This window comes from Balaenoptera musculus, chromosome 15 (genome assembly GCF_009873245.2).
Source record: "Balaenoptera musculus isolate JJ_BM4_2016_0621 chromosome 15, mBalMus1.pri.v3, whole genome shotgun sequence".
Classification (NCBI taxonomy): Eukaryota; Metazoa; Chordata; class Mammalia; order Artiodactyla; family Balaenopteridae; genus Balaenoptera; species Balaenoptera musculus.
The window spans coordinates 26,148,215-26,160,975 of NC_045799.1; the positions used below are offsets into that span (position 1 = coordinate 26,148,215).

General features: G+C 41.1%; 1 protein-coding gene across 1 annotated transcript in view; it reads right to left on the reverse strand.

Annotated features, from left to right (window-relative positions):
• Positions 1–12,761, reverse strand: part of EFCAB8 (EF-hand calcium binding domain 8) — a 69,128-nt gene that overhangs the window by 14,856 nt on the left and 41,511 nt on the right. The window contains 6 exon segments of the mRNA XM_036825247.1: positions 35–133; positions 220–424; positions 1,629–1,761; positions 9,242–9,410; positions 11,622–11,759; positions 12,323–12,544. Of these exon segments, the coding sequence (XP_036681142.1) occupies positions 35–133; positions 220–424; positions 1,629–1,761; positions 9,242–9,410; positions 11,622–11,759; positions 12,323–12,544 (966 nt within the window).

A 12,761-nucleotide genomic window follows, 5' to 3' on the forward strand; every position in this document is an offset into this window, starting at 1 on the left:
AGCGTCTCAGGGAGCTAGCCCCACCCTGCCTTACCTGGTGCTTCATCCAGCCGTACTGCACGTCGGTGAACAGAAGTCTGGGGCTCTGCAACCGCTCCTTGGGCTTGTATGCTGCTCCCAGGACACTGCTCACCTGCAGGAGTCCCGGGCAAGGGCGAAGGCTCAGGACTGAGGGTTGAGGGCTCCCCTACCCGTCTCCGTGCCCCCACCCAGCCTCACCTGCTTGTCCTTGGACTCCCACTTGTACCAGCTATCCTCAATGTCTTCTGGGGAACGCTCTCCGGCCCACGGGGATGTCAGGGTTATCTTCTGCAGCCTGGCCCAGGCCTCAGGCTCTGTGTCCGCCTTGCCATACAGGAGAGCCATGAGGGCCACCTGCTCCCGCCGCTGGTACACCAGCGCCTCAGCAAGATCCCGCTCCTCCCTGATGTGAGGGGCTTTCCTTCATGAGATGCCCTCTGCGCCACAGACAGCCCTCCCAGAAACAGCAAGAGGGTTTCTCCCTTCTGGGCCTGATCCTCTCCAACCTTCTCATCCCTCCCCTGAGGCCATACAGCCCAGGGCCCATCACTGAGCAAGTGTTCAATTAACACTAGCAACGCCCTGCTTATCCTGGCCCCCAACAAGCCCTGCAACCCTTCCCAACACCCTATGCCCTCTTCTATGGAGGCCTGACACCCCATTCTGACCTTTCCTGGGCCTCCCCTTGTAGAATACTTAAACATACTCTCCCTCCCATGGAAACCCTGCCTCTGCCTTGTTTGATATCTCCCGACAGGACTGTAAAGATGTATGCCTTGACAGGAGCATAGGAGCCATAAGGACTCTATGAGTTCCTGGCAAACTCTTACTTACGTGTCAAAACCCAATTCCAAAATCTCTTCTCCTATGAAGCCTTCCTTACTTGCTCCACCCAGTCAGGTGATTATCCTCTGAGCCATGCCTGCTCTTAGTAGTCCTATCATTTATCACATAGAACTGTGGCCATGGGTTTGCATGTTCATCTCCCCAAGTAGACTGTGAGGCAGGACCTGTGTCTGGATTGTTCTGGATGTCCAGAACCTAGCACAACCTGGCAGTCACAGGTCCTCAATAAGTACTTTTTGAATGACCCAAATTTATCTGAGACTTGGTCAAGAATAGGGGTAGAGCCCAGGTGGAGGAGGACCCTGTAGAGGAAAGAACAAGTAGCAAGCAACCTGCCTCCCCCGAATCAGAGAAATAACGCACGTGTCTCTTTAGGACCAGAGCCCTAGGCACTCTCCCACCAGGGGCCTCCAGCCACATGGAAGTGGCCTCTGCAGGGAAGCCAGCCCTGGCAAATCTGAACCTGGCTCTGGGGCAGGGTCCCATCTAAGGACTTGGGTTTTTATATTTTCTGGTTTTTACTGCTCAATCTTGTAGCTGATCTGGGCTAGAAAAGAGTCTCAGGCTCCTAGGCCATAGCTGCCACCTGTGTAGTCAAGTTGCCTGCAATCCCCAAGCCTGTGGCCTTCTGAGGGCCCTACCCAAATATGTCCAGCACTACCCAAGCCAGGGGAGGCCACCTGGGATCTGAGGAGGCTCCCAGCATCCCCCTCCTCAGGCCAGAGTTGACCAGTTGACCAGTGAACACTGCGATAACTCACTGAAGCTCTAGATGGAAGGTCTTCTCATCAGCGTCTATGAAGTCATCCTCCTCCTTTAAGCTTTTTCTTAGTTCGCGATCACTAATCATCGGGGCATCCTGCAGCTTTTTCCAAACACTCAGGCCAAATGTCCCTGTGATTTAACCAGACCCAGTTCAGTAACAAGGACTGGCCTACCCCCACCTCCTCTGAACACTCTGCCCCTCACCACCCACCCTCAAGTCAGCCAGCAATCCCTTACCCCTGGCCTACACCTTATTATGCCCACAGTATGCCAGGCATTATGCTAGCTACTCGGCAAACATCTGGAGGAATCAGACACTAACCCTAGGATATACTTGGAGCTCAGGCCTAAAGCATCCTGCCCCACATGTAGGCTAGATGGAGAGAGTGCTATGGCAATGACTGAATGGTCCGCAGTCGGGCTTTAAGCGGCTTGCATGTAAAATGGTAATAGCACAAGATTATCGGGCGTCTAATGGGAGAAAATATTTGCAAACGAATCAATGGACAAAGGATTAATCTCCAAAATATATAAATAGCTCATGCAGCTCAATATTAAAAAAACAAACAACCCAATCCAAAAATGGGCAGAAGACCTCAATAGACATTTCTCCAAAGAAGACATACAGATGGCCAAGAAGCACATGAAAAGCTGCTCAACATCACTAATTATTAGAGAAATGCAAATCAAAACTACAACGAGGTATCACTTCACACCAGTTAGAATGGGCATCATCAGAAAATCTACAAACAACAAATGCTGGAGACGGTGTGGAGAAAAGGGAACCCTCTTGCACTGTTGGTGGGAATGTAAATTGATACAGCCACTATGCAGAACAGTATGGAGGTTCCTTAAAAAACTAAAAAGAGAACTACCATATGACCTAGCAATCCCACTACTGGGCATATACCCAGAGAAAACCATAATTCAAAAAGACACATGCACCCTAATGTTCATTGCAGCACTATTTACAATAGCCAGGTCATGGAAGCAACCTAAATGCCCATCGACAGACGAATGGATAAAGAAGATGTGGTACATATATACAATGGAATATTACTCAGCCATAAAAAGGAACGAAATTGGGTCATTTGTAGAGATGTGGATGGATCTAGAGACTGTCATACAGAGTGAAGTAAGTCAGAAAGAGAAAAATATCATATATTAACGCATATATGTGGAACCTAGAAAAATGGTACAGATGAACTTGGTTTGCAGGGCAGAGAGACACAGATGTAGAGAACAAATGTATGGACACCAAGGGGGGAAAGCGGCGGGGGGGTGGGGGGGGTGGTGTGATGAATTGGGAGATTGGGATTGACATGTATACACTAATATGTATAAAATGGATAACTAATAAGAACCTGCTGTATAAAAGAATAAAATTAAATTAAAAAATTAAAAAAAAAAACATTATTGGGCATCTATCAGATGTGAGGTTAGGAGTGGGTCTGGGGAGGAACAGGGCTGGAGTAGAAAGTAGGTAGTGAGAATAGAGAAACATGAGTCCTGTTTCTGGGCAGGGTATAGTTGAGTTGTAGGCCATTCTCCTGATGCAGAATTCTTTTTAATTAAGAAAAACAAAACAGATGTGCTACAAAGTCATACAGTAAGTCTTACAGTAAGATGCTCAATATCACTAATCATCAGGGAAATGCAAATCAAAACCACAATAAGCTATCACTTCACCTCTGTCAGAATGGTTATCATCAAAAAAGATCACTAAAAAATGTTGGTGAGGATGCCATGAAAAGGGAACACTTGTGTTGGTGGGAATGTAAATTGGTGTAGCCACTATGGAAAATAGCATGGAGGCTCCTCAAAAAATTAATAACAGAACTGCCATATGATCCAGCAATCTCACTTCTGAGTATTTACCTGAAGAAAACAAGAACACTAATTTGAAAATATATATGCACATCAATGCTCACTGCAGCATTATATATAACACCCAAGATATGAAAGCAATTTAGTGTCCATCAGTAGATGAATAAATAAAGATGAGATATATATACAACGGAATACGACTCAGCCATAAAAAAGAAGAAATCTTGCCATTTGTGACAACATGGGTGGCTCTAGAAAGTACTGTGCTAAGTGAAATAAGTCAGACAGAGAAAGGCAAATGCTGTATGATCTCACTTACATAATCTAAAAAAATAAAACAAATGAAACAAAACAAAAACAGACTCATAGATACAGAGGACAAACAAGTGGTTGCCAGAGGGGAAGAAGACTGGGGGGTGAAATAGGTGAAGGGGATTAAGAGGAACAAACTCCCAGTCATAAATAAGCCATAGGGATGTAATATATAGCATAAGGAATAGTGTAATAACTTTGTATGGAGACAGATGGAAACTAGACTTATCATGGTGATCATTTCATAAAGTATGCAAATGTCAAATTACTATGTAGTATACCTGAAACTAACATAATATTGTACATCAATCATATTTCAATTTTTTTAAAAAGCCCCCCAAAAAGTATCAACTTACAACTCACCCTTCAAGAGGAAATATAGAAGTCAGAGACAATGGAATTTTTTTTTTTGAAATACTGATTTTTTTAATAGATTTTTTTAAAATAAATTAATATATTTATTTATTTAGGCTGCGCTGGGTCTTCGATGCTGTGCGCGGGCTTTCTCTAGTTGCAGCGAGCCAGGGCTGCTCTTCGTTGCAGTGCACAGGCTTCTCATTGCGGTGGTTTCTCTTGTTGCAGAGCTTGGGCTCTAGGCGCACAGACTTCAGTAGTTGTGGCACACGGGCTCAGTTGTTGTGGCTCGCGGGCTCTAGGGCACAGGCTCAGTAGTTGTGGCACAAGGGCTTAGCTGCTCCGCAGCATGTGGGATCTTCCGGGACCAGGGCTTGAACCCGTATCCCCTGCACTGGCAGGCGGATTCTTAACCACTGCACCACCAGGGAAGTCCCTTTAATAGATCTTTACTGGAGTATAATTGCTTCACAATACTGTGTTAGTTTCTGTTGCACAACAAAACGAATCAGCCATATGCATATGCATGTCCCCATATCCCCTCCCTCTTGAGACTCCCTCCCATCCTCCCTATCCCACCCCTCTAGGTCATCGCAAAGCACCGAGCCGATCTCCCTGTGCTATGCTGCTACTTCCCATTTGACATAAACCACAGCAAGATCTTTTTTGACCCACCTCCTAGAGTAACGGAAATAAGAACAAAAATAAACAAATGGGACTTAATTAAACTTAAAAGCTTTTGCACAGCAAAGGGAAACATAAACAAGACAAAAAGACAACCCTCAGAATGGGAGAAAATATTTGCAAATGAAACAACAGACAAAGGATTAATCTCCAAAATATACAAACAGCTCATGGAGCTCAATATCAAAAAAACAAACAATCCAGCTAAAAAATGGGCGGAAGACCTAAATATAGATATTTCACCAATGAAATATTGTTCATTTACAATGTTGTGTTAGTTTCAGGTGTACAGCAAATTGATTCAGTTATTCAGTTTTATATATATATACATATATATGAATATATATATAAAAGAATATTTATATACATTCTTTTTCAGATTCTTTTCCATTATAGGTTATTACAAGATATTCAGTATAGTTCCCCGTGCTATACAGTAGGTCCTTGCTGTTTATTTTATATATAGTAATGTGTATCTGTTAATCCCCAAATCCTTATTTATCCCTCCCCACCCCCTTTCCCCTTTGATAATCATAAATCTGTTTTCTATGTTTGTGAGTCTATTTCTGTTTTGTAAATAAGTTCATTTGTGTCACTTTTTTAGATTCCACATGTAAGTGATATCATATGATATTTGTCTTTCTCTGACTTACTTCACTTAGTATGATAAAATAGAAAATGAACAATAGAGAAAATCAACAAAGTTGATTCTTTGAAAATATTAATAAATTTATAAACCTCTAGCAAAACTGATAAAAGAGAGAGAAAAAGAAAACACATTGTCAGTATCAGGAATGAAAAAGGGGACATTAATAGAGATCCTGTAGACATTATAAAGATGATAAGGCATTATTGTGAAGAACTTAATGACAGCATATTTGAAACTTAGATGAACAAATTCCTTGAAAAAAATGACTTTATCAAAACTGACACAAAAATAAATAGAAAAACTAATTAGCCCTATATCTACTAAAGAAATTTAATTCATAATCAAAATCCTTTCCATAAAGATAATTCTAGACCCAGTGAGTTTAATAGTGAATTCTATCAAATATTTAAGGAACATAATGCCCATTCTATACAAATTCTCCCAGAAATTGAAGGAGTACTTCCCAAATCATTCTATGAGACTAGCATTACACTGATACTAAAACAAGACAAAGACATTACAAGAAAAGAAAACTGCAGATCAATATTCCTCATGAACATAGAAGCAACAAAATTTTACCAAACAGAATTCAACATGGGACTTCCCTGGAAGTCCAGTGGTTAAGACTCTGAGCTTCCACTGCAGGGGGTGCGGGTTCAATCCCTGGTCAGGGAACTAAGATCCTGCAAGCTGCATGGCACAGCCAAAAACAAACAAAAAGAATTCAACAATGTATTAAACAGATTAATACACCTTGACTGAGGTTTACCCCAGGAATGCAAGACTGCGTTAACATTCAAAATTCAAAGAGTGTAATTCACCACATTAACAGAATAAAGGAGAAAAACCATATGATCGTCACAATAGAAGCAGGAAGATCATTTGACAGAATCCAACACCTATTCATGATTACCGAAAAAACTTCTCAGCAAACTAGGAATAGAGATAGCTACTGTCAAAAACCAAAAACATGAACAGAAAATAAAAAGTGTTAGTGAGAATGTGGAGAAATTGGAACCCTTCCACTGTTAGTGGAAATGTAAAATGGTGTAGCCACTATGGAAGATAGTATGGAGGTTCCTTAAAAAACTAAAAATATAACTACCATATGATTTAGCAGTCTCACTTCTGAGTTATTTATCCCAAAGAATTGAAAGCAAGAGCTCAAAGAAATATCTCATTGCAGTGTTATTTAGAGTATCTAAGAGTTAAAAAAAACTTAAATGTTCATAAATTCACAAATGGATAAACAAAAACTGTGATATATACATACAATGGAATATTATTCAGCCTTCAAGAAGAAGGAAATCCTGTATTATGCTACAGGATGGATAAACCTTGAGGACATTATGCTAAGTGAAATAAGCCAGTCACAGAAGAACAAATACTGCATAATTCCACTTATGCGAGGTATCTAAAGCAGTCGAACTCATTGAAGCAGAAAGTAGAATGGTAGTTGTCAGGGTCTGAGGGGAGGGGGATACAGGGAGTTGTCCAATGTGTACAGAGTTTCCGTCATGCAAGATGATTAAGTTCTAGAGAGCTGCTGTACAACGAAGTGCATACAGTTAACAATACTGTACTGTACACTTAAAATTTTGTTAAGAGGGTAGATTTCATGTTTTTTCCCCCAGAATTAGAGATATAATTGACATATAACATTGTGTTAGGTTTAAGGTGTACAACATGATGATTTGACTTATTGCAAAATGATTACCTTAATAAGGTTAGTTAATACATCCATCGCCTCACAGTTACCATTTTTTTGTTTTGGGGGATGAGAACTTTTAAAATCTAATCTCTTAGTAACTTTCAAGTACATGATATAGTATTCTTAATTGTAGTCACCATACTGTACATTAGATCTCCAGAACTTATTCATCTTATAACGGGAAGTGTGTTCTGACCACCTTTATCCCTTTACCCCATGCCACCTCTTGTCCTTGACAACCACCAATCTACTCTGTTTCTATGAGTTTGGTTTCTTTAGATTCCACACAGAAGTGAGATCATACAGTATTTTTCTTTCTCTGACTTATTCCACTTAGCATATTACCCACCTGTTGTCACACATGGCAAGATTTCCTTCTTTCTTATGAATGAATAATATTGTATTGTGTATTTTTGTGTGTATATACACACACATACATATACAATACTATACATATATAATATATACACAATACATATATGTTATATATGATATATATATGAGTCACAAATAATGTATGTCACATTTTCTTTATCCATTCATCCATCGTTGGGCATGTAGCTTTGTTTCCACATCTTGGCTATTGTAAATAATGCTGAAATGAACATGGGGGTGCAGATATCTCTTTGGGATAGTGATTTCATTTCCTTTGAACACATACCCGGAATTGGACTTGCTGAATCAGTAGATTTCATGTAATTTGTTTTTTAACCACCTTAAAAAAAAAAAAAATCGCGGGGGGGAGGGATATAAAAGGCACAAGCCATAAAGGATGAGATTGAGAACATGGATAACATTAAAATTAACAACTTCTGTTCATCAAAAGACATTACTGAGAATAAAAAGCAGGCTTAAACTGGTTGGAGGCACCTATAAAATATATAATTGTCAAAGGACTCATAACCAGAAAATATAATAACTCCTATAAATCCAAAAGAACAAAATAACTCAATAGGAAAATGGGCAAAATATCTGAACAAACACGTAACAAAACAATACAGCCAAGTGATCAATAAATACATAAATAAATGCTCAACCTCACTACTCGTCAGGGAAACGCAAATTAAAAACAGAATGAAATGTTACTATATGTTCATCAATATGGCTAAAATTTAAAGCACCGACAATATCAAGTGTTGGCAAAGTTATGGGACAGGTGAAAGAGTACAAAGTGGTAAGCACTTTGAAAGATAGTTTAGCAGTATATACTGAGACTGAATGTGTCTACTCTGTGGTTCAGCAATTCCATTCTTAGATATTTATCCAACAGAAATGCATACAGTTGTTCACCAAAAAAATCTTATAAGAGTGTTCATAGCAGTGTTTATTTTTAATAACCTGAAATAGCCCCAATGCCCAGCAACAGTAGCACAGATAGATAAAGCATGGTGTATCAACAACAGAATATTACTCAGCAATGAGAATAAATGAACTATTACAGTCAACAAATGGCTGAATGGCACAAACGTAATGGTGTTTGAGAGAAAGAACCCAGACACAAAGGAGAAGCTATCAGATGATTCCATTTACACAAAGTTCAAATCCAGACAAACCTAATCTTTGGACTTAGAAATCAGAACAGTGGTTCCTTTTGGAGAGGAGTAGGTAGAGATGGTTGGGTTAGGAGATGAGGGGAGCCCTGAGTGCTGGTAATGTTCTGTTTCTTAATACAATGGTCGTTATATGGGTATATGTTTACTTTCTGAAAATTCACCAAGCTGAAAACCCTTTTGGTTTGTGTGTTTTTCGTTATGTATGTTATACCTCAAGAATTAAGTTTATTTTTAAAAAGAGAAAAGAATGTACCTTATCAGATATATGATTTGATATACAAAGGCAAATAGTGTTGGGTGGATGAGTGAATGAGTGGATGGACAGTTGATGGATGGATGGACAGACTGCTGAATGGACAACTGGAAAGACTCACATCTTGTAATACTATCTGAGCAAAGACAGCTGCTGTTGCCTGAAACCCCCACCCCCAGGATATGAGGTTATGCTCCTCTTATGTTCTAACAGGGCCAGGGCCAGGAAGGGCCATGGGGCATGGCTGAGCTTCAGCAGGACCATACCAATGGCGTCACCAGAGAGTTTCCAAGCCTTGACGTCCCGGTCCTGGCCAGCACTGATAACCAGCTGGAGGCTGTCCACATACAGGATGTCTGCCACACCATCCAAATGGGCCTTCCAGGTAATCAGAAGCTTGGGCGGAACCAGGGAAATGGTCTGGCCAGCCTCAACCTACAGGGGACAGTGCAGGAGAATTAATTATACCAAGACACAGGCTCATCAGAGGGCACCCAGGACTGGAGGCAGCAGAGCCCTCTGGAAGGAGTTGGGACATGGGCCAGGGTTCTAGTCCTAGACACATTCCCACATGAAGTTTCTGGTGACCTTAGGTAAGTCCCAGCACTTCTCTGGCTCTCACTGGTCCCTTTGGTAAGATCATCAAAAGCACTGCATATTGCTGTATTGTTTACCAGCCGCTCGTATACAGATTATTCCACTTGAGCATCACAATAACCTTACAGGATGTGTATGAGTCCTGCACAGAGGAGAGAAGTGGGAGTCAGAGATACTCAGTAACAGGCCCAAAGCCACACAGCTAGAAAGTGACAAGAACCCAGGTCTTTTTCTCAAGTTGTTTAGTTGGGCACCAGGCGTAGAATAGGGTGAGTAAGGGGGTGATATATCACATTGCACTATGAGAGAATAAAACTCTACTTAACTGGAAAATGAGTGTAAATACACAAGACCATTCTCAAATAAAACAAGATTAATGAAGGAGGATGTGTTTTACCACGTTCAAGTATGTTAAGTCACAATAATAAAAACTAAGCAGAACAATGGAAGACAACAGCTCAGAAATCAACCCAAATATATATTTAAAACGTTGGTAAATGATAAGAAAGGTAGGGAAAATGGTGGTAACAGAGAACAGGACTCAATCAACAGTGCTGGAATTCCTGAAAAACTAAGTAGTGAAACTTAAATCATTGCCTTACATCTTACAACTAAATAAACACTAGAAGAATCCTTTTTAATGAAACATAAAATAAAATGAAAATAAAACATCGAAAAGAAAGTATGAGTGACTACTTATCACTGAATAAGAAAGTGATGAGTGACAGGAAATAGCACAGTGGGAAGAAAAATTAACTTGACAACAAAAATATGTTGTAATTTAAAAGTCATCATAAATGAAATTAAAAGGCAAATGACAAATTGGGGGGAAATATTTGTAATACATATGACAGGCAATGAGTTAATATCTTTTAATATATTTTAAAAAGATTATATCATGATTTTATAAATGATTATTTTATCATTTATAAAAGATGGTTACCACAATAGAAAAATGGGCCAAGGGCATGAAGAGGCAATTCATAAAATTATATATGGCCAATAAAATGAGGACAGATGTTAACATCACTAACAAGCAAACATCTTAATTAAAATCAAAAGAAACTGTTTGTATCTAAAAATCAACTGAAAGTTTTTTTTTCACTTTAAACATTTTTTTATTGAATGTCTTCTCTAAGCAAGGCACTCTGATAGACACAGGGGACACTTACTCAGATAACTACTGCTAGAAATAAAAACCTTATGTTGTCAAGGATAAAGCAAAACAGGCTAATAAAGTGCAAACCTGTATACACTTTCTGGAATGCAGTTTGGCAGTACACGTTAAAGGCCTTAGATTTATGTTCTTTTACATACTACTTCCTTGGGATAAATTACCAGATGTGTGGATAAACAACTACAAACAAAGACTTGTGAAAAAGAGTATTTGCTCTATCATTTCTATAGCTTTTAAACACAGTTTTATTGAAATACATTTCACATGCAATTTACCCATTTAAAGTGCTGGCTTCAATGGTTTTTAGTATTTTCACAGAGTCTGCAACCACCATCATAACCATTCATCACCAGTTGACCTATATCCTTGTCAACATTTGGCATTGCCTGTCCTTTCAGTTTTAGTCATTCTGGTAGGTGCATAGTGGTATCACCTTGTGGCTTTAATTTGCATTTTCCTGATAACTAAGGAAAAGATGTTCAACTTCACTACTCATCAGGGAAATATCAAGTGATTTTTGAACTATGTAAATGCATTACCTACTCAAGAAAATACATAAATATTTTCATTATTTTTTAAAAGAATTCATGACTCCAGGGCCTTCATTACAAAGATCAAAGCCCATGGAAGGTGTGTATATGTGTGTGTGTGTGTGTGTACATGTGTGAGCATGTGGGTGTATTCGGTGTGTGCATACTTGTGTTTTACGGGTCAACGGTGACTTCTGGTTAGTAGAAACTTTTCCATATCAACCAGACAATCTTGAACAGAAAACATAAAAGATTCAGAATCTCAGTATAGGAACCATGGTCCCAGCTCGCTGGTGGGGCTCAGAGGCACTATTCTGAGCAACTGTCCAGGAATCTTCCTACCTTTTTCTCCTCCGAGGGACTGTAGTTTGGGAGGCTGATCTGAATCCGTTTAGGAATTAAGAATGGAAACTTGTTTATTTTACTAGGATGGGTTGGCTCTTTGTCAGTAAGTCTGCAGTAATCCTTGATGTCCCAGATCTAGGCACAAATTGTGGATTAGTGGCCCAGCACTCCTTGAATACAGGTCACTCTGGGGGCCCCTCCCAGACCATGTCTCTTCACTCTAGGGGGATAGTTCTTACTCACACATCTGAGATACCCAGGCACTCAGGGCCGGAAGGGGCCCATGGGATCTTCTAGCCCAGACCCTGAGCTAGCATGTAGGGAGGGTGTGAGCGACCCAAGGTCAGGACACTCTCACCTCATGTCACCACCAAGCACAAAATCAGCTCCTGAGACAGCTGATCACAGATCAGATGCCCCGCTGGGGGTGAGGGAGTTGCAGGAAAAGAATGATGGAGCACAGGACCCACGGGGAAGGCTTCTTAGAGGGGCCTCCTGACCAAGCCCTCCCTCATTTCACTGGGCCCACGAGAGCAGAAGAGGACTCCTCTAGGTAACCCCACCCCACTGCCCACTGTTTTACAAGTGCAACCAGTACCCAGAGGGCACAGGGACTAGGCAAGGGCCACATATGGCAAAGAGGTGGCCAGAGCTTGGCTGATGCCAGTCCCTCAATCTCAACGCCAGTTCTTCCTCACCTTGATGTGTCCTTTACAATCCCCTGTGACAAGAATCCAGTCATTTTCGTCAGTGGCCATGGCACCCACCACCACATCCCCTTTGTCTTCAGCGTCCACGGGGAACTTCCCCAGCAGGCCTCCGCTCCCGTGGATGGACCAGGCATAGATGTATCCGTCCATGCAGCTGCTCAGCAGGGCAGCCGTGTGTGGCAGGCGAGGCCTGCTCTGCAAGAAGATTATCTGTGCAAGAGAGGTGATCTAGCTCAGCAGTGCTGGGAGCTGGAGCTCACCCTGGCCGCTGTCACAGGTACTGAGGGGCCTGGGCAAGGAGCCACACCCACCTGGTACCCCAGTTTCCTAGATGCCCGCTGAGAATGGTGATGGGATACCACCTTTCCTACCTAGCTGGCAACCAGGAACATTTGGCCAGACTATGAGCTCCTTGAGGACAGGGATT